Source organism: Sabethes cyaneus, chromosome 3 (genome assembly GCF_943734655.1).
Source record: "Sabethes cyaneus chromosome 3, idSabCyanKW18_F2, whole genome shotgun sequence".
Classification (NCBI taxonomy): Eukaryota; Metazoa; Arthropoda; class Insecta; order Diptera; family Culicidae; genus Sabethes; species Sabethes cyaneus.
In genome coordinates, this window is record NC_071355.1 from 11,413,066 (window position 1) to 11,434,304 (window position 21,239).

A 21,239-nucleotide genomic window follows, 5' to 3' on the forward strand; every position below is an offset into this window, starting at 1 on the left:
GTTTTAACTTGAGATATTGTAGTAGACATATGAGTGCTAGCGTCATTTGAGGTCATAGTCACAAGCTTATAACAGTGGTAATTTTTGATAAGCTAGTAAAATTTTGAAATGCTCAAGAAAGTACCTTGGTGATAAAAATGCGTTCGGGATGAATAAAATTAGTTCCAGCGCCTCAATTTTCAACTTAAAAAAGCAAAAATTTGCTTAATAATAGGAACATTTAGTCGTAATAGCTTGAAGAAATAAAGTTTAAGGTTGGTATGCTGATATCCCCCACTTAGTCAACCCATTGCTTATAATAAGGTAAAACAATAAGTGAACGACTAGATTACCTACTTAAAATAGGTTCCTAACCCTATTTAAGATACATGTAAGCCTTGGTTGATATATGTAATCATTGACCGGAATCGATTAATCTTCTACCCAAATCCATTCAAACCGTATCAAATAAATGTGAATTTGACACATTTTACCTACTGGTGTAATAACAGACATGATGACTATTCTGCCCATGAACATTCGGCATTCACCGGAAACTCACCACTACTCGCTGCATTCATCGAAAGCATGCGTGGCGACGCCGCGTGAGTGAACTATTGCACTCCACTCGCAATTCCATTCATCGTCTCACTCGAAATTCTCCAGAACCAAACATATTCCATTCCTTCTCATTCGCTAGCTCTCGTTCACTTCGTACCAAATTTTCTCTCCCGTAATTTTCCCATTCGGAAAACTTTCCCACGCGCTACGAGCAGCTGAGTTTTCCGAGCGAGCCTCGGGCCGGTATGTATTTTGCCATACCATACCATCGTCGTCGCCATCGTCATCGGTTTAGTCTCGTTCGTAAGCTGTCCTTTGTCGGACGTGTTCAGTCAGCTGTGCCGCGAAACTAGTCGATCCTGATCCGTTCTCGGTGTTTTATTTTTTTTTTCACATCACCTGGGGGCCCCTAATGGGTGGGAAACGATTTGCTTTCCAAGCCTCCATTGTTGCTGGCACGTTGCGTTGTGGTGTTTGCGAGGACCTGTAATTAAAGCTAATGAAGAAATCTTTGCCAATGCCCGAGCCTAGGAGTTAGTGGTTGGGCGGAACCACCAGCGGATGCAGTGATTTGTGGGTGTCATTTCAGAGCCGGCTGTGAGTGTTTGCCGAAGTGATTAGGTGGTCTTATAAAAACAGAGCCGCGTTTACGATTGAATCCGGTGCAATCGGTTGGATTAGTGCTATCGGTGCCTTGAGTGCACTACGAAGGAGAAAAGCTTCTTAAGGGTGGAAAAGTCCCTAAAGAAGAACTCTTCACGGCGCCTTGTAAGAGGGCTTTCCGACCTCGAGTGCCACTGCTGCCAGTTGTTGACTGCCCGAGACGAATAATTTGTGCACAAGAAGAAGGAAAGTGAACTTACTCTTGACGAAGAGGTAATGCAAAGAACACTCCGCCGTCGTTCGGCTTGGCTCGCGTGAGAGTGTCTGGTACCTACCAGCACAGCACGGAAGCAGGAAGCGAAAGTAGAGTGCAGTGCAGTCAGTTCAGTCGATAGTCTGCCCCGATTGCTGCAGAGTTTCCGGCTGTGGTGGGCAGCAGCGGAGGAGGATCGAAACATGGATTAATTTAATACCCATCGGTGTCGTTTCGCGTCGGGCAAAAGGCACCACTGACTGGCTGGCAAGTGCGCGGATGAAATGTGACTGTCGCCGGAAATTGCACAAGAAAAAGGTATGACTATAGCCCGGACTGCCATCAAAAGGCTCTGTGGACGTTTTACGTTGTGCTGAGAACAAAGCGGAAGAAGATGCTGCAAAAATGCTGCTGAAAATCGTTTTCGGAGTATTCTGCCGGCTGCTGCTGCTCGGGGGTGAGTTTTGGCCGTTTGTGTGTTCTTTACAAAACGATTTTCTGTTACGGGGGCGGTCGGTTGCGTGGGACTAGACTTTAAACAATTAAAGGAAACATTTTCATTTTCTTAGCATTACATGTAGTTATTACTTTGTTAACGAAGTAAAACTTTCTTTCCGTGGCATAAGCGAAACTATTTAGAATAACAAAAGCGGTAGTGAATAGGAAACATTGTTTAACAAATTCTAACCAAAGTTGGAAATTATTCCTTTAATATCCTATGTTCATAGCATGAATAAAAATCATCGAAAACCGAGAAAAGCTAAATAGAAACTCAAAAGTTTGATCTATTGGAGTACTGCAAACAAAGCTTTTTGGAAAAACTCAGTTGCCAAGCAACAGTTTATGTTTTACGGTACAGCTGTCAAAATAACATCAACAACTGCAGCTGTGTTTTGTTTTGATTTACGTGTCTCTTTGAGTGAAATCGAGACGAAACGATAATATCAGACAACTTTCCATTTTTTTCTGCATTCCGTGAACTGAGAGACCAGCGATGAATTGAAGTGCATAGCGGGCTCAAATCACTTTGAATCCAGAACGTGTGTCTACTGTCACTCATTGAGGTCGATATAAGAATGACAACGGACTAGCTTTATTTTAATGATGGGTGTAATGTATTTGTCATGGATTTAAATTTGAAACTGAATTTGAAAATTGAAATTAATTGCAATTTTTATTCATTATTCTGCAGTCCAGAATTAATACGTTAATAACTTTGGTTACAATAATGAGGTTTGGTACAATAATGACTTCCCGAAGGTAGTAAAAAATTGCAAAGTTCATCCTTTTGTTGATGATATTTAGTTATATTTGGATTGTACGGATAATTTTGAATCCAAAATTTCTCCGAAAAAATTAACGATAATCTGGGAAGGGTCTGATCTGGTTGGCCTACACACAAATTTGCTGGTTTTAGGCGTTGAATATGGAGTAAGCTTAAAAGGAACTTTGACTTCATGTCACACTTTCTTCTAGTTTATTAAGTAAATTTTTCTATACCCGATTTTTTGTGTCTTTCACATGGCTAGCATCATTCTTGTGTGACACTGTTTTGCAAGTTCCGCTTGGATCGGATTTATAACCTACATGATCCGCGTCAAATCAGACCGGACCAAGTCGCAAAATTTAGATAAATATTGCAAACAGCCAGAGTTATGAGATGATTTCGAATGATTGATAGCTATGAACCATACAGAGCAGCAAACTTTGAACGCGTTTTTCTCGAAATCAGACTTTGTCACTTGGTTCGGCCTAACTTAACACCGACCAGATATACAAATAAATCAGGTGTACTGCATAGTAGCACGCTTGGCCCTCTCCTTTTTATCATTTTTTTCAATGATGTAGGAAAAGTCATAGGAATTTGTTACCGACTAGTTTTTTTCCTGTAGGGACTTATCACTGCGACCAGTATCGTTGATCTATCGTGATATCGCCCGGGTATTTGCTGTATAACCTGCACGGCATTTTTAATGCATAATCGCTATTGGATGAGCGATATGCTCAATAAATTTCATGCGTGCTTGTTGATAGTGAGATTCTACCCATCCTTCAATACCAGCTCTACTTTACCCACCTTGCTCCTCAATGCCAGTACTGTCTCCAATTACAGCCATCCCCGGCGAGGCTTTAACTGATCCTACTAAGATTCGAACCCACGAGCACTCGTTTGTCAAAGCAGACTCGATAACCTTGCGGCTACGGAGCCCCTCAACCGACTACCGACTACCGACTAGTTAACGCCGATGACAAAGAAAACTATCTAACGCTTCATTACATCAAGAATTGTTATCGACTCCAGATTTTATTAGATAAATTCGTTACGTGGTGTAAACTAAATTCTTTAATAATAAGCACTGTTGAGTGCCAAGTGATGGGCAAGCGCTAAACAGAACCTTCTCACACGATTGAACGTGAAATCACTACACATAATTCATTTTGAGTCTTATGCCGATTCACAGCGATAAATTTTTGTCAGGTAATAAGAATAAACAAAATAAAATAAAGTAATAACCCGTACTTATTTACATGCTGGCATACAGAATGCGGTGGCACCAAAAAAAATAGTTCCATGCTACTCATTAAAAATAGTACTTATAAACTTATATCTTATATCCAATTTTTCTGAACGCACTACAGCTTTAAAATTTTTTTTTAAAATGGAATATCCATTATATCTGCTATTTGATTCATACTGCATAAAGCCATCTTTTCGAGAATGATCACATAAAACCATTTTATTTATCAATAGTCGTATCAAGCAATTTTATTCATCTATGGCCCTACTGATCCATATCTTTTCATTCAACTATGGTCGTACCGAACGACATACAGGGTGCTCCACCTTCTATGTCGGTATGAAAACATTGAATAAATTTAAGAAAAAACAACCGATTTCTATTAGTAATGCATTTTTATTTAGTTTGGTTCCTTAAAATTTTCTTGGTTTAGTTTTTGAAAACAATATCAATTAAGTGACCACCTTTATTAGAAATTACAAATTGACTCCTTTTTTCCGCGTTTTCCATTACCTTTTTGAGCATCTCGGGTGTTATAGCGTCGATTTGTATGTACGTACGAATATTTGCCTTGAGCTCGTCAATAGTTTGTGGCTGGTTGGCGAAAACCTTGCTTCTCAGATAACCCCACAAAAAGAAGTCCGGGGGGGGGGGGGGGGGGGGGGTTAAATCAGGTGATCTGGGTGACCAGTCAATATCGTCTCTTTTTGAAACCAGACGTCCCGTAAATTTTAGTTGCAGAAGTTGAATTGTTGAATTCGCAGTGTTGCATGGTGTACCGTCCTGTTGAAACCAGTAACCTTCTAGACCTTTTTCGCGCATTCGTGGGCAGACATAATGAGCCAACATCCACCTATTTCGATTTCCAATGAAGTTTCACGAAACTGTTGGGTCCTGAGCAACACTCTCCCTCACTGCTTCAACCAGTTCTTTGATGAATGGCGTCTTGATTTTTGATGAATGGCGTGTTGACGATCTCCTACTGTTCCGTGCTTAAAAAAATTCGACACGAAACGACGAATAGAATTGTCAGATGGTGCCTTTTTGCCGCGATATTTTTTCCGATATGCACGTTGAGTTAACACAATGGAACGACTATTTTCGATGTAAAGTGTCACTATTTAAGCGCGTTCTTTCAGTGTGAAGCGATACATGGCGAAAGTTGTACTGAAATGGCGTTTCCAAAACATATCTAATGAAAGAAATCGGTTGGTAAATGTGAAAGTTATACAGCGTTTACATCCCGATTTTGTCAGCCTATAAATTTTGTTTAACTTTTGTGCTTTTAAACATCATTTGACAGAAGGTAACTGTCTTCAGCAAAATTTCTTGTGTTGATATGATATAAAATTTTGCAGAACACGTCAATGTGTTATATTGAAACTGAAGAAAAATAAATTTTTTATTGCACTTTTAGGGGGACTAATCAAAATTTGAATTACGCTAGACGATAACTCTTTTAATTTCCCGCCCTAATGCGCACCGGACTGCCCGGTCCGGTCTAATGTGCCTGGTTGAATAGATTGCGATGAGCTTTCGGTTAATCAATTGAAGGTTAAAATTTAATTTTTAGTGGAAGTCTTCGATATTGCAAGGACTTAAGCATTGGATATTTAAAAAAAATCGAATTTTTTGACCGATTTTGTCAGTTTTCTTATTTTGTCAGCCCAAAATTCAACATTGGGCTGACTAAATCGGAACATTACTATACATCATTCAGCTGCGATACCAAATTATTTCATTTACCGAATGCGATAAATTTAAAGCGATAAAGGTTTTAGACACTCGCCTAATCGACGATGCTATGAGTGCACGGATTACCGAGGAATTACAAGATGTAGACTGGCGCGGCGTATTTATTTCTAACGATGCTTTTAATAGGGACGATATGAAACCTCACGTTGCTTCTATGTTGGATTTTCTACGGAAATTTTCCGTTTTGAATATAATTGACGGTGATACGTGGAATACCCAAACAGCTCTTGACTACAATGTGATTGTGTTTTATTATATTATATACGGCATATTATCACGCCATTGCCGTGTAAGAAACGTGAAAGACAACCACAAATATCCGGTATGGTTCGATTATGAAACGATAAAATTGCTTAGGGAAAAAAAGAAGCTCTACAACAAATTTCGACGGACGCGGTATGTAGCTGATGAAATTGCGTATAATCGGACAAGAGACAACTTCAAAGAAAGAAACCGATTACTGCACCGCTCGTATTTAGACGGGCTGCAAAGAAATATCCAGTCTAACCCAAAATGTTTCTGGAATTTCATAAACAGCAAACGTAAAGACAAAGGTGTTCCTGTAAACGTTGTTCTAAATAACAGGAAAAGTGAAAATGTTCAAGATACCGTCGATTTGTTTGCTGATTTCTTTAAAAGTATCTACGACCGTGCAACCGTTACCAATGTCTCTGAATTTGTCGCACCCAACATGAGCATGCCTGTAATCAGTTTAGATATCGAAACAATTTGTAATAAAATAAAATCGCTAGATGAATCAAAAGGACCTGGACCGGATGGGATACCGAACTCTTTGCTTAAGAAATGTGTGGATGGCTTGCTGCTTCCGCTGTTCATACTTTTCAACACATCTTTAACGACAGGATTGTTCCCAGACATCTGGAAAATATCATATATTGTACCAATTCACAAAAATGGTTCGAAAACGTTTGTTGAAAATTATAGAGGTGTTTCCATTTTATCGGCTATTCCAAAAATGTTTGAAAGCATTGTTTATGATTATGTGTATACGTGGATCGAGCCTCTAATCCTAAACTGTCAACACGGATTTGTTAAAAAACGCTCAACAGTGACAAATTTAACAGAATTTGTTTCCAGAACTGTGCAATGGATGTCGGCTGGTTACCAAGTGGACACTATTTATACAGATATGTCCAAGGCGTTTGATTTGGTCAACATAAATGCAATGATTGCGGTTTTGCGAAAATATGGAGTTGATGGGGTCTGTTTAGAATGGATGCATTCATACTTGACTAACCGTTTGCAGTATATAAGGCTACACAACACTGATTCCAAAGTGTTTGTAACAAGTTCAGGAGTACCTCAAGGGAGTCATTTGGGACCTCTATTATTCGTGGTTGTCATGAATGAACTCCCAGATACGTTAGTGGATGTATTCGTGTTAATTTATGCTGACGACGTAAAAATATTTATACCTGTGCGCGGCTTGAAAGATTGTACGATTCTTCAAGAGAATTTAAATCGTTTTCTCCACTTTTGTGAACTGTTTGGGTTAAAAGTGAACGTTGCCAAGTGTAACGTGATTTCATTCGGTCGCAATTCTAACAAAATTGAGTATGAATACCATCTCGGTGCGGATTTAGTCCCAAGGAAAACGTGCCATTGCGATTTAGGCATGGAAATGGACAGTGAACTGACCTTTAGTAAACATGTCGAGAAAATTGTAACGAAAGCGAACTCATTATTTGGCATGGTGAAGCGATACAGCCGCGAACTAGATGATCCGTACACGATAATCGCTATATACAATGGTTTGGTTCGCACGACCATCGAGTACGCAAGCGTGGTGTGGCGACCAATTTATAACGTATACATCAATCGAATTGAGCGGGTACAGAAAAAATTTGTGCGATATGCTGTGCGTAATCTTGGTTGGATAGACGAAATGCCGGACTACCGATCGCTATGCTTACTAGTAGGAATCAACAGTCTCAGCGATCGAAGAATTTTGATAGATGTGTTGTTTCTCAAAGACGTTGTTTCTGGAAAATACAGTGCTCCATATTTGTGCAGCCAGGTGACGAACTACGAAGGTAGAACCAACCTAAGAAGGGTTAGGCCGTTTCACCTATCAAACAGGTCGCAGAATTACGCCCGGAACGAGCCCATGTATCGGATAATGGGTGTTTACAATAATCTTCATCCCGTCATTTCTGTTAATATGTCTAGTGTTCAATTAAAATCTAGTCTTAGGGAATATTTTAACAATTCCATGTAATGTTGATAAGTCATTTTTTGTATGTATTTATATTTTTTTAAGTCTGATAACGGGCAAAGCCTACACATCAATAAAGACAAATCAAATCAAAAAAAAAATAGCAAGTCCAATTTTGTGTCCGTTGTGCTAGTTTAGTATTAAAACAATTTCAAGTTAAACTTTATGTCCTATTTCATTTCCGCTTCCTAGCCCAATTTGAATCCAATTTTAGCCCGATTTCCAGTTCGATTTTAGGTCCAATTCAAGTATAATTTCAAGTAAGATTTGAAGTCTAGTTTAAGTCCAGCTTTAAATGCAAGTTCAAATCTGGTTTCAAGTCCAATTTGCAGTTCAAATTCCCTAGCAACACAATTATTATAGAGTAATTGAAGTAACTGATATATGACTAATTCAAGTCACAATTAGGTTATTTCAACTAAATATGGTAGAAGCATGTTATTTGGGTTGAAGTAAAGCCTTAAGTACAAATTAATCTAATTACAAGTTCAACTTCGTGCCTCATTTCACGTCCGATTTCATCTACGAGATCCAATTTAAATTCAGATCCAATTTAAAGCTAGTTTATTAGTGAAATGTCAATTTTCCAAGTCAAGTTTTCTCAAGTCCGGTTCGAAGTCCAAGTTCCAGTTCAGTTTAATTCGAACTTCCAATTTTAATCGTTGTCTTTTCTTTTGTCCTTTAAATGTATAATTTTGATTTGACTTTCGATCCGGGTCGGCCTTTAAATTTTGTTTTATTTTAGTTTGCTTTTCGTTGACTTTTGAATTTTGAATTTGGATATTTAACGTTTAATTTTGAACTTTCGCAGTTTGAGTTGTTACTTTTTCTCTCACCTTCGCTAAGTTTATATTTTTGGCCTAACATCAAGAACTTTTCAGTTTGCCTGAATCTAAATTTTTCAAATTGAGCATTTGTTCTTCCCCAACAGTTACTTTTGAGTTAAAGTTTGTCTTTTGGCCTTAATTTTTGACTTTTTCATTCTGGCCTTCAATTTTTGACTCAAAAACTTCAACTTTGACTCTTTGACATTTAACATGAGGGAAAATGGGACGAAAAATCGTAAAAAGGGAAACAAGAAAGACTGAAGTTTTTGGAGCGTCTTAGTAGAATACGAAACTTGGAAATTAAATAATAAAAAAACTTATCCAATTTAATTCTACTATGTATATTTCATTCTTGACAGATACGTATTTCGCCTACGACTTGCAGGCTTCGAAAACAGAGACTGAGGAAGCCTGCAAGTCGTAGGCGAAATACGTATCGGTCAAGAATAAAATATACGTGGTAGAATTAAATTGGATAAGTTTTCTTTTTATTTAATTTCCAACAAGAAAGAGAAAGCGAGGTAAAAATTAACGGAAGCGAAAAGAAGAAAGGCGAGCGAAAAGAAGGAAAAATGATTTTAAGAAATGAGACAAAAAACAAAACGAAAGAGGATAAAACGGGTTGAAAAGGGACATAACACGAATGCAAGAAAAGTAAGAAACGAGAAAAGAAAAAAGAAAGAAAGGCGAGCGAAAAGAAGGAAAAATGATTTTAAGAAATGAGACAAAAAACAAAACGAAAGAGGATAAAACGGGTTGATAAGGGACATAACACGAATGCAAGAAAAGTAAGAAAAATGGAGAAAAGAATTGAAAGCGGAAGCAAAATGGAATGAAACGAAAAACAGAATGTGAACGGAAAAGGGAACAGACGTAAACGAAACAAAGAGAAAACAATAAATAGAAAAAAGGAAATGGGACAGAAAACAAAACAAAAAAAGACTGGAATACAAAGATAACAACAAGAAAATCAGCACTGAAAAGGGCGAAAAACGGGACATGAAAAAAAGAGAAAATAGAAATAGCGGGCAAATAAAAAAAAACGAGAAAAACGAGAGACAAAAGGAATGTAAACGATACACACTTAGGGAAGACGGACAAAAGAGAAAAACCGAAATATAAAAGGTGGGAAAACTGATTTAAAAACAAGAGAAACTAAATGAGAAAGGAAGAATAGCAAGAGAGAAAAAAAACCCGAGCGAGAAACGAGAAAAAGAGATCAAGCGGGATGTTTAAAGGAGAAAGATGGACCTAATTGAGTTAGAAAATGAGGCAGATAAAGAAGAACAGTGAAAAATAATTAAAGAAAAAGGTGAAACTGGAGAGACAAAGATGCAAACTGGGAGATAGAAAGGGAAAACAAAGACAAAAAGTGAGTAATCAGAGGCAGAGTAAACGTAACTAAAAAGAAGATAAATGGGACATTTAAAAGAGGAAAAACGGAACACACGCGGACGAAAAACGGGAAGAAGGAGAGTTACAAAACAGGAAACAAATGGAGGCAAAAGGCAGTAAAAAAAGTGAATTGAAAATAACGGGGACAGCGAAAAAGAAAAGTAACACTAGAATAGAAAACACGAAATAGAATCAAGAAAAACGAGAGACAAAAAGCAAAAACTGAATAAAAAGAAGAAAAATGAGACCAAAAACCAGGAAAACAGTACAGATAAAAGGAAAAAGAGTGCAAAAATGGGACTGGAAAAGAAACAAAAATACCAGAAAAAGGGTAAAACGTATGAAAGAGTAAGACGAAATCTGACAACCCTAATTTAAAGGGAAGCTTATTGGATGACCCATGTCAAGTTTAATTTCAAACCTTATGCCCAGTTTTTGACCGCAATTTCAAAACTATTGTAAGTTAAACTCTGATTTCATGTCCAATTTGTAGTGCAATTTGATTTCTAATTTCAAGTCTAATTTCAAATATGATTCCAAATCTATTTTCGAGCACAATTTAACCCCAGTTTACGTCCAATATCAATTCTAATTTTAAGTTCAATTTGGAGCGAATTTTCCCATTCAATTTTATGCCCAATTGTAAGTAAAATATCAAGTCCAATTTCGAATAAAAACTTAATATTTTCTTTTAAGTCCGATAGCATGTTTAATTCCAAGTAAAATTTCGAGGCTAAATTACTTCAAACTGAAGTCCAACTTCAAATGCAATTTTAAGTTTAATTTGAAACACAGTTTCAAGCCAAAATCAGTCTAAATTCAAGCCTAATTTAATGCCATAAGTCAAATCCAATTTCAAATCTAATTTCTTAGCCAATTCAAGCTTTGATTTTAAATCGAGTCTGAAAGTTTCTAGTTATTGTGATTTGTATTTTTTTTATAAGTTACTAGCTGACCCGACAAACTTCGTATTGCCACAAATTAACCTGTGTTGTACATAAATCATGAATCTCGGATGATCTTTGTCACAATCTCGAATTTTGCAAGCCCCCCAGTGGGCGGCGCTTCCGACGGCGGGTCACCGGCAACACTCGCGACCGTCTCGTCCTGAATGATCTAGTGTTACTATAGACAGTTTTTGTGGTCTTGTATTGACTAATGTTTTATGGAAGAGTCTCGAATTTCTCGAGTTCGATTAGTTTTTGAGTTTCGCAAAAATTTCTGTTTTATTTGTATGAAAGTCCATATCCCCCTACCACAGGGGTGAGAGGTCTCTAACTATCGTAAAATGAATTCAAGACTCCAAAATCTCCCACATGCCAAATTTGGTTCCATTTGCTTGATTAGTTCTCAAGTTATAAGGAAATTTGAATTTCATTTGTATGGGAGCTCCTCTCTTAAAAGGGGAAGGGGTCGTAATTCACCATAGAAAAAATTTCTGCCATCTAAAACTCCCACATGCCAAATTTGGTTCCATTTGATTGATTAGTTCTCGAGATAAGAGGAAATTTGCATTTCATTTGTATGGAAGCCCACCCTCTTAAAGGGGAGATGGGCCATAACTCGCTTTCTAAAGAAGAGAGGGGTCTCAATTCACCATAGAAAAAAATCTTGCGTCCAAAACCACTTACATGTCAAATTTGATTCCATTTGGTTGATTAGTTCTCGAGTTATGAGGAAATTTGTTTTTCATTTGTATAGGAGCCCACCCCCTCTTAGTGGGGGGAGGGGTTTCTAACCATCACTAAAACCTTTCCTGGCCCCAAAAAACCTCTACATGCATATTTTCATGCCGATTGGTTCAGTAGTTTTCGATTCTATAAGGAACATACAGACAGACCACAGACAGACAGAAATCCTTCTTTATAGGTATAGATAATAGATTCACCAACCTACGGTTACTCGATTGTTCAGGCAATAAAATGCTCCTGAAAGGTTAGGTGTCCCACCTTTTGTTTATATCTGAGCACGCCTGTGATTTTGCCGGTATAATAAAGGTAAAAAGCGCTGTGAAATTGTATACGTCACAATCTAGCTTGTCTCAGAGCCTCCCTAGGTAATAACTTGGGATCCTAACTATTTTTGTTCTATGTACCACCATTGATTGATTTTTTCGTCGATTGGTGCTGCCGCAGTTACGAGAATTGGTTGGAAGTTTACACTAGTTTTAACTAGTGTTTATGTTTGCAAACCTCGTTTTTAGACATGCTTTACAAATCCTTACATTATTCAAATAAACGTTTTGATTGTTATTGAACACATGAGATGTTGAGTACAGTGTGGAGTACAGTTGTTACACTAACATTAAAACATTAGCCACTTTGGATTTTCCCTTGAACATTTCCAAATGCACGCTGAGCCTGAAAAGTCATAAACGTCTTCTAGGTACACGTCCAACGCAGAACATGAATTCATCAGTGATCTATTAACTTTCGATATCTGTTGTAAAATAATTGCTATAAATAGAAAAGTACATAAAATTATCCTCTCTGCAGGTATCTTCCCGCTGCACCTGCGGCACGTTCGAATTCCATCCTATAAATTTCGTGGCGAGTCGGCTCTGCTGGAGTGCCAGTACGAGCTAGCCAACGGCAATCAACACCATTACCGGGATCGTTCGGACTATCGAAGTTCCCGAACGCATTCCTCCAACGATGACTACTACAACGACGGAGGTGGCGGCGGCGGCGGTGGTGGCGGAGTCGGTGGCCCCGGTTACGGTTCGATCGGGGAAAAAATCTACTCCGTCAAGTGGTACAAAGACAACGAAGAATTTTACCGATACGTACCATCGGCGAACCCGCCGATCAAAAGTTACAAGATCGAAGGCATACGAGTCGACCCGAATCATTCGGACAACACGAAGGTCCTACTACGCTCGTTGACCCTAAAATCTTCCGGTCTGTACCGATGTGAAATATCGGCGGAGGCTCCCAGCTTCGATTCGGTGCAGGGCGAGGGACGCATGGATGTGATATGTGAGTTAGCCCGATTGCACTCAACCGGCAAATCAATGCAATTAAACTCTTTCACAGACATTCCGAAGGATGGTCCGCACATCAACGGCGACGTCGAGCGTAACTCCTACAGCATGGGAGAAACGCTCGAGCTGAACTGCACCTCCGGACGATCCTATCCGGCGTCGACCCTGCAGTGGTACCTCAACGATCAGCTGGTCACCGATCCGAGTCTGCTGGTGCCGTATCCACGCTTCCAAAATGCGCACGGTCTCATCATCAGCCACCTGGGGCTGAACGTGGTGGTCGCTCCCCATCACTACGAGAACGGCATCATGCGCATCAAGTGCGTGGCCAGTCTGTCGCCGGTGCTGTGGCGCGAGGGCAAGGAAAGCATCCTGCAGTGGGAACAGCCCACCATCGACAATCGCGAAGCAATGCTGCTCGGTAGGTTTTTCGAGCTCCATTCCATTCGTTCGGGTGAATGGCTAATTTTCGTTTCCTTTCCGATTTTTTTTTGTCTTTCACAGTGAGGAGCGGCACAACCAGGCAACGATTATGTAGCAGCTTAACTGTTCTAGGTGTTTTAGTGGTAGAATTGTTGATTAGTTTGTTATGAAGTCGCGCTTGGTAGTTTTGTTTGGTGAGACTGAGAGAAACAGCGAATGAAACAATATTCGAATGTGATTTGTTTTTCGGCGAGCTTAATTTCTTTGTTGTGTACATGCAGTGATCAAAAACCAGTTGCTTTTCGTGATTAGGATGGACGCAAACCAGACAACTTATAGTGTACTGTAGTAAGTCTTATAGTGCAGTAGTGTAAATAGCAAATAAAATCCACTGAAGTGTGCAAAACTTGAACGAAGTTTGTAAATAAAGTTACGAAGTACGTAAGGTTTTATACGAAATGTAAGTTTATTATGCGGATCATGAAAGAAAGCCGACGGCACAAAGTGAAAATTCAATCTGGTTTAGCGAAATCCTCGCATATTCCAATACTGCCCTGCATCGGGCGCAATTGTTTTCCAATCATTGCACGACGACGCATACGGTCCGCTTCATAAGCCGACGACCGACCGCTTTGTGTCGCGAGCGCGGCATATTGCCATAAAATCCCACCAAGCGTGTAAACCATGCGGCTTCTTATTTATTCAGTCACCCTTCCGGCAACGCACTGCAACTGTCGTAATGATAATTCACCGTTGCGTTGCTGGATTTCCTTTGCGCATCCTCCGCCCCGGTCCCGGTTGACGACTAAACTGCAACTCAAGCGATAGGCGCCTGAAACAGAAAGCCAACAACACTCATATGTGTTGTGTGTATGTGTACGTGTGTGTGCGTGTGTGGATGGAGAAATGCGCAGTCCCTGGTTCGGGAAAGTTTTGCATTTACAATGCCTCTCGCATCAACCGGTTAGCCATTCAGCCAGTCACTGCCACCCTGCCAGCGGGCGAGAGGAAATAATACACGAACGGGATTCTAAGCTGCAAACGCCCCAGCTGTCACGGGTACCAGCTACAACTACACCATTATTATCCACTTTCACAAAAGGGTGGAAAGTGCGTTGTTCTCACCCAAAAGCTCAACGACGATAACGACGATGATGACGACTGAAGTGCGAGGGGCAAGTATTTTCATCGTCGCACAGAAACTCGGCCAATGTTGGCGGGTACTTTTACTTCCCGGAGGCAATGGAGCTTCCACCGAGCGGAAGTTTTACGAGAACCAAGGGAAATATGCGAGTCATGATTGTAAATTCCAAATGAATGTGTCCAGTGGCACTAGAGACACGCAACAGGAGGCAGTGGGGATGGTGGTGGGCGTCCGTCTCCTGTCCAGCATCCGTACTGTAAGCTAAGGGGTGGTTGACTTCCCCCGCCGCCGGGAGCGGCAGAATCATTGTCGCATTAGAACGGGTTTGCTATCGACGTATTTGCAAGTCGCGTTACGCAACGCTCGTCGTCTATGGGGCATCGCAGCGTATGTCGTACTTTTTACCCATCCACCTACAGTGACCGGCGTGAATAATGGACCACCATGTTTGATTGGGAATTTTTCCTAGAAAGATTTTCCTTTTCCATTTTTAAATCTCATCGTTTCATGAAATGGTTTTTTGATCACTTACTTTACTTTAGTGGTAACGGTCCGTGACCGATCCTGCGTCGAACGAATTACGATCCTCCAGTACTGTCGGTCTTGGGCTGCCGTTCTTCAATCCTCACGAACATCGCTTGAACGTGCATCGTCTCCGACAGCGCACAACCATCGGGTGCGGGGTCAATAGTTTTCGTCGGGCATTCTGGCCACATGCCCAGCCCACCGCAGCCTGCCACATTGTACTATCTTCACTATATCAGCATATTTGTATACTTGGTACAGCTCGTGATTCATGCGTCTGTGCCTCACTCCATTTTCCATTTTGCCACCAAGTATGGATCGCAGAATTTTTCGCTCAAAAACCGCAAGCACTCGTCGATCAGCTTCTTTTAGCGTCCATGATTCATGTCCGTAAACGGCCACCGGGAGGATCAGTGTTCTGTAGAGTGCCAGTTTTGTGCAAATTTGAAAACTACGGGACTTCAGCTGGCTACGTAATTCGAAGAACGCCCGATTCGCGGCTGCAATTCGTCGTTTCACTTCACAGCTTACATCATTGTCACATGTCACGAATGTACCAAGGTATATAAATTCCTTCACTGCTACATATCGTTTTCCATCTAACTCCCCCTCGGCACCAACACCACTCGGTCTCCTACATTCCTTGCCAGCAATCATGTACTTCGTTTTGGCGGTGTTAATGGTAAGTCCCAATCTCGCTGCTTGCTGTTTAAAAGGCCTAAAGGCCCCTTCCATGTCTTTACGATTGACTCCGGCGATATCGACGTCGTCGGCAAAACCAAGAAGCATCTGATATTTCGTGATGATAGTTCCGTCCCTTTCCATGTTTGCCCTTCGTATTGCACCTGCTAAGGTGATGTTGAATAGCAGGTTAGAGAGCCCGCTATTTTGGTGCATGATTTTGTCCCATCCAGCTTTGCACGAATCAGCGTAATTAGTTTCGTCGGAAAGCCATGTTCTAGCAATATCTGCCACAGCTCATTTCGTTTGACGGAATCGTAAACCGTCTTAAAGTCCAGAAATATGATGAGTCTGCAAGTTGTACTTCCGGAACTTGCACGCCCAGTTAGCTCCGGAGTACGAAGTCTAACAAGCCAGTCGTCGTAGGTCCGAATCTCAACTGGACGGTGCCAATAGGATCTTTACATTTAAGTCGATTTCAAAAATAGGGCAAATGAGGCCGTCCACCCTCCGGCATTCGTTCTTCCTCCCAGATCCTAACAATGATCCGATGGATTACTTCGTACAGCCGCTCGCTCCCCGCTTTTAGAAGTTCAAGCGGGATACCGTCTTTCCCAGTAGCCTTACCTATGTCAGCACACTGATTGCCTTCTTAACCTCTTCCTGTGTTAGTGGGTCTACAACTTAGCCATCGCTCATAATTACTTACTTAATTGGCCTAATGTCTTACGACAAGGCCTGCGCAGTATAATTTCTCCATCTGTTTCGGTCCATGACAACTGGTCTCCAGTTCCGCGGGCACCCAGTGAGTGCTCGCCAGATCTCGCTCCACCTGGTTTTGCCACCTCGCTCGTTGTGCCCCTCTTCGTCTTGTTCCTACCGGATTCGATGCGAAAACCATTTTTACAGGATAGTTGTCCGGAATTCTAGCAACATGTCCTGCCCAACGTATTCGTCCAGCTTTAACCACTTTCTGAATACTTGGTTCGCCGTAGAGACGCGCGAGCTCGTGGTTCATTCTTCGCCTCCATACACCGTTCTCTTGTACTCCGCCAAAGGTGGTTCTTAGCATCCGCCGTTCGAAACCTACGAGTGCTCGTAGGTCCTCTTCTAGCAGTGTCAACGTTTCATGCCCGTAGAGAACAACCGGTCTGGTTAGCGTTTTGTACAGTGTGCACTTTGTACGGGAGCTCAGATTGTTCGACCGTAAATGTCAAGTCCGTACTAAGCCCGTTGTCGTTTGTTGCCATTGAACGAAGGTATGCGAACTCGTCGACTACTTCAAACTCATTCCCGTCGATTACCACGGTCCCGCCCGCCAGCATATACTTCGTTTTAGACGTATTTTTCTTTAATCCAATCTTCTCTGCTTAGTCGTTTTAGTCTAGTGTACTCACCTTCCACCGCCTAAAATGTTCTTCTGACAGCGTCCATACGGTCAGCAAAGCAGATAAATTGGCTGGATTTATTGAAAATCGTGCCCCGCATTTCGATTGCCGCTCGTCTTATCACACCTTCAAGCGCAATCTTGAATAGCAGGCAGTAAAGACCAGCTCCTTATCGAAGTCCCCTGCGAGATCTAAAAGAGTCCGACAATCTCACACAACCGAGATTCTCACACAGCACTGGATCCCACCCATCGTAGCCATGATAAGTTTAGTAAGTTTACCTGGAAAGCCGTTTTCGTCCAATTTTTTTTTTGTCGGTTTACGCTATCATATGCGGCTTTGAAATCGATAAATAGGTGAAGCGTGGGGACTCCAAATTCGCGGCACTTCTGGAAGATCTGCCACAGGGTGAAGATTTGGTTAGAGCGACCCTCCATGAAGCCGGCCTGGTAACTTCCCACAAATCTATTGGCTATTGACGATAGTCGGTGGAAGATGACTTGGAACAGCACTTTGTAGGCGGCATTCAGGATAGTGATCGCTCGGTAGTTTTCACAATCCAGCGTATTGCCCTTTTCGTATATAGGGCAGAGAACCCGGTCTTCCCACTCCACCGGTAGTCGTTCCGTATCCCAAATCTTGACAATCAGTTGATGCAAACAGCCGGCCAACATGTCCGGGCCCATTTTAATAAGTTCCGCTCCAATGCCATCCTTTCCCGCTGCTTTGTTGTTCTTCACCCGCTGGATAGCCTCATTAACTTCCCTTATCGATGGGGGTGGCACATCTTCGTCGCTTGCTGCACCAATGTGGTCACTTCCTTCGCTATCATGGTCTTCCGCCTGCACGCTATTCAGATGTTCATCGTATTGCTGCTTCCACCTTTCGATCACTGCACGGTCGTCAGTCAAACTAAATATCTTGATGAATATCTATACCTATAAAAATGGATTTCTGTCTGTCAGCCCGTATGTTCCTTATAGAATCGAAAACTACTGAACGTGAAAATTTGCATGTAGGCGTTTTTGCGGCCAGCGAAGGTTTTTATGATGGTTAGAGACCCCTCCCCTCCCTAAGAGGGGGGGCTCCCATACAAATGAAACACAAATTTCTGCATAACTCGAGAACTAATCTAGAAAATAGAAAAAAAATTTGGCGTGTGGGTGTTTTTGGAGACAAGAATTTTTTATGGTAAACTGATACCCCAGAATTTGGCATGTGAAGGTTTTTGGAGGCAAACTTTTTTTCTATGGTGAATTAGGACCCCTTACCATTTTAGGAGGGGGGGGGGCTTCCATACAAATGAAATACAAATTGCCTCATAATTCCAGAATTAATCAAGCAAATGGAACCAAATTTGGCATGTGGGTGTTTTTGCAGGCAAATTTTTTTTCTATGGTGAGTTGAGACCCCTCTCCTCTTTAGGAGGGGAATTATGACCCCCCCCCCCTTCAATAGTGGGGGGTTCGAGACCCAATTAAGCAAATGGAACCAAATTTGGCAAGTGTGGGTTTTGGAGGTAGGAATTTTTAATGCTGCACATAGGAGTATTTGCCCCAAAAAGCTGGCCAAAATTCTAAATTGCTTCTTTCCAGTCAATATTGATAAAACATGATCAGAAATTAAATATTTCCTAATTCTGCATACAAAGTTAAAGAAATTACCAACTAATTCCCTGTAAAGTGCAATTCGTGTCTTTCTCTTATATTTATAAAAAACCGATTAAGAACATAACCGTTTATTAGGTGTTGGAATGTGTGTATGTATGTGTGTCTGTATGTATGTGAGCTAGTAGAGGTGTATGTGTGATGTAAAAGTGTATGTATGTATGTAAATGTGTAGGTGTGTACGTATACGTATAGAAGCATCATCACATTCTAGTCTTCTGTTTCATAGTCGCTAAATTTCTCATGTTCTTCGGTTTGAAATTGATTTACCTCCAACATATTCAACGTTTCGGTCGAAAAAGGTTTGCTTTTTTTTCTTGGTATCGGCCTTGAGTTACTAATCAATAGATCCGAACTAAGCAGAAGTCTATTCAAAACATCTCTGTTGCATTGTGTTCTAGAAAATTTCCTACCAAAGTTGTATTTAGTACAGTATATTGTTTTTTATTAAGAATAATTTAAACATACCTTCCGAAGTTTACTCTATAATTTCGAAAGTGTTTGAAACCGTGAATACATACCTAATATGAGAATAAAAGAAATTTAAAATTAACTAAGCCCATCATGTACTTCCTCGAATCACTCTAGAACTCGATGGCAAACCCAATAGAAGTCAAATCATATACCTTAATGACTAGAGCCGAATAACTTCCGTTAACATCCGCGAAAGTGGTCAGTTTACTGATTTGTTGATCGGACGATAGTCATTAATACGGTACATGTACGGTAACCATAATGAGGGTTCTCCGTAACATTGAATAACATCTTTTTCTCTATAAATGACTTTGAACGAGTGTGTGAAATAATTCAGGGCGAGACAAACACAGACTGTGACTGTTGCCGGCGACCTGCAAGTATGCCTTTCTTACCCCGTTCGAAAGGTGCCGGTCTTACTCCCATGGCACGTTTTTTAAGAAGACGATTTTTATACATTTATTAATCATATTTCTACTTAAATCTCACTGATGAAAAACCATACTAGCTAGAATATATAAAAACTTAAAATTTAGTTTGAAACTTCTTCTGAGAAATAAAGCTTAAAACCTGCTCGCGAAAAGTTACAACGGGCTGCGCATCAGCGACACTCGCATTTATTTTGTTTATTATTTTGATATTTGACGATTTAGTAAGCTCGACCTGTTTTAAAACATCTGAAATAATGAATACAAATATGTTGAGTGTTTAATAACACTATTGATTAATGCATTCTAGTAAAACTCTATGGGTGCTGGTCTTATCCCCTGTGCCGGTCTGACCCGCACGACTCCTACCTTAAAATAATTAAATGTCTAAAAAACGACAAAGCGGAAACATGCGGAAGATTTTTCGATTCTACTATATTCTGTGATGTTTGACCTATCTGATGGTGATTGAAATTTTGCCGGGACATGCTCGGAAGGTTACTAAAACATTGATTAAAGTATCAAAATCTTACCACTATTTTTGGGGTAATTTTCGTAATCACTATTCGTATCGAAGACATTCATTTATTTTATGCAATTATACATGAAAACCATTGAAAAACATTCTTCTTTGCTGATAAATACTTACCCATGGTGAATAGACACTATTTCACTCGGATTTTTAGGTTTTTGCACCAACGAGCGAAAGAACGCATTTTAAAAGCGAAAAAACTTACTGCCGAATGGCGTTCTAAATAGGCAGTTTGCTGAGCGAAGAAAAGCATGAATTCAGTTCAAAATCATACTAACGTGACTAGTAGACTACGCTGAGATTACAGATACTACATATAAATAAAAGTCATGTATTTCATATTTCGGACTTATGGCCAACTTTTTGGGTCAAATACTCCTATGTGTGCTGGTTTGAGACCCTTCACCCCTGTGGTAGGGGGATAAGGACTCTCATACAAATAAAACAGAAACTTTTGCGTAACTCATAAACTAATCGAACTCGAGAAATTTTGAACTCTTTCATAAAGCATTAGTCAATAACAAGACCACCAAAAACTATCAATAGTAACATTAGATGATTCAGGGCGAGTCGGCCACAGACCGCGAGTGTTGCCAGCGACCTGCCGTCGGCAGCGCCGGCCACTACGGAGGGGGTCAACCGAGAATTGGTGTTCCGCAAAATGGTATTCGGCGAAATGGTTTGTAATGATAGCGAATATTTAAATGCTATCCGCTTTATTTTATCAGGCTAAGGAATGGGCGGAGTTGTTTTCCACTTTACTTTGAGCAAAATTTGTATAGTAAAACACCCATGAACTCCTCAGAAACTTGCAAAACTCGAGATTGTGACAAAGGTCATCCAAGATTCACGATTTATGTACAACA

At 40.5% G+C, this 21,239-nt stretch overlaps 1 protein-coding gene across 1 annotated transcript; it reads left to right on the plus strand.

The window, feature by feature from the left end:
- Nucleotides 1-875: 875 nt before the first annotated feature.
- Nucleotides 876-13,977, plus strand: LOC128741512 (uncharacterized). The gene is made up of 4 exons (XM_053837383.1): nt 876-1,853; nt 12,624-13,106; nt 13,164-13,532; nt 13,616-13,977. Exons 1-4 carry the CDS (start codon nt 1,802-1,804, stop codon nt 13,702-13,704), a joined length of 993 nt encoding a protein of 330 aa, XP_053693358.1. The 5' UTR covers nt 876-1,801; the 3' UTR covers nt 13,705-13,977.
- The last annotated feature ends 7,262 nt before the right edge of the window (nt 13,978-21,239 follow it).

Coding starts and splice junctions, on each gene's coding strand:
- LOC128741512 (XM_053837383.1), top strand. CDS start 1,802: ATGCTGCTGAAAATCGTTTTCGGAGTATTCTGCCGGCTGCTGCTGCTC. Junction 1,854..12,623: donor CCGGCTGCTGCTGCTCGGGG/GTGAGTTTTGGC, acceptor TCCTCTCTGCAG/GTATCTTCCCGCTGCACCTG. Junction 13,107..13,163: donor GGGACGCATGGATGTGATAT/GTGAGTTAGCCC, acceptor ACTCTTTCACAG/ACATTCCGAAGGATGGTCCG.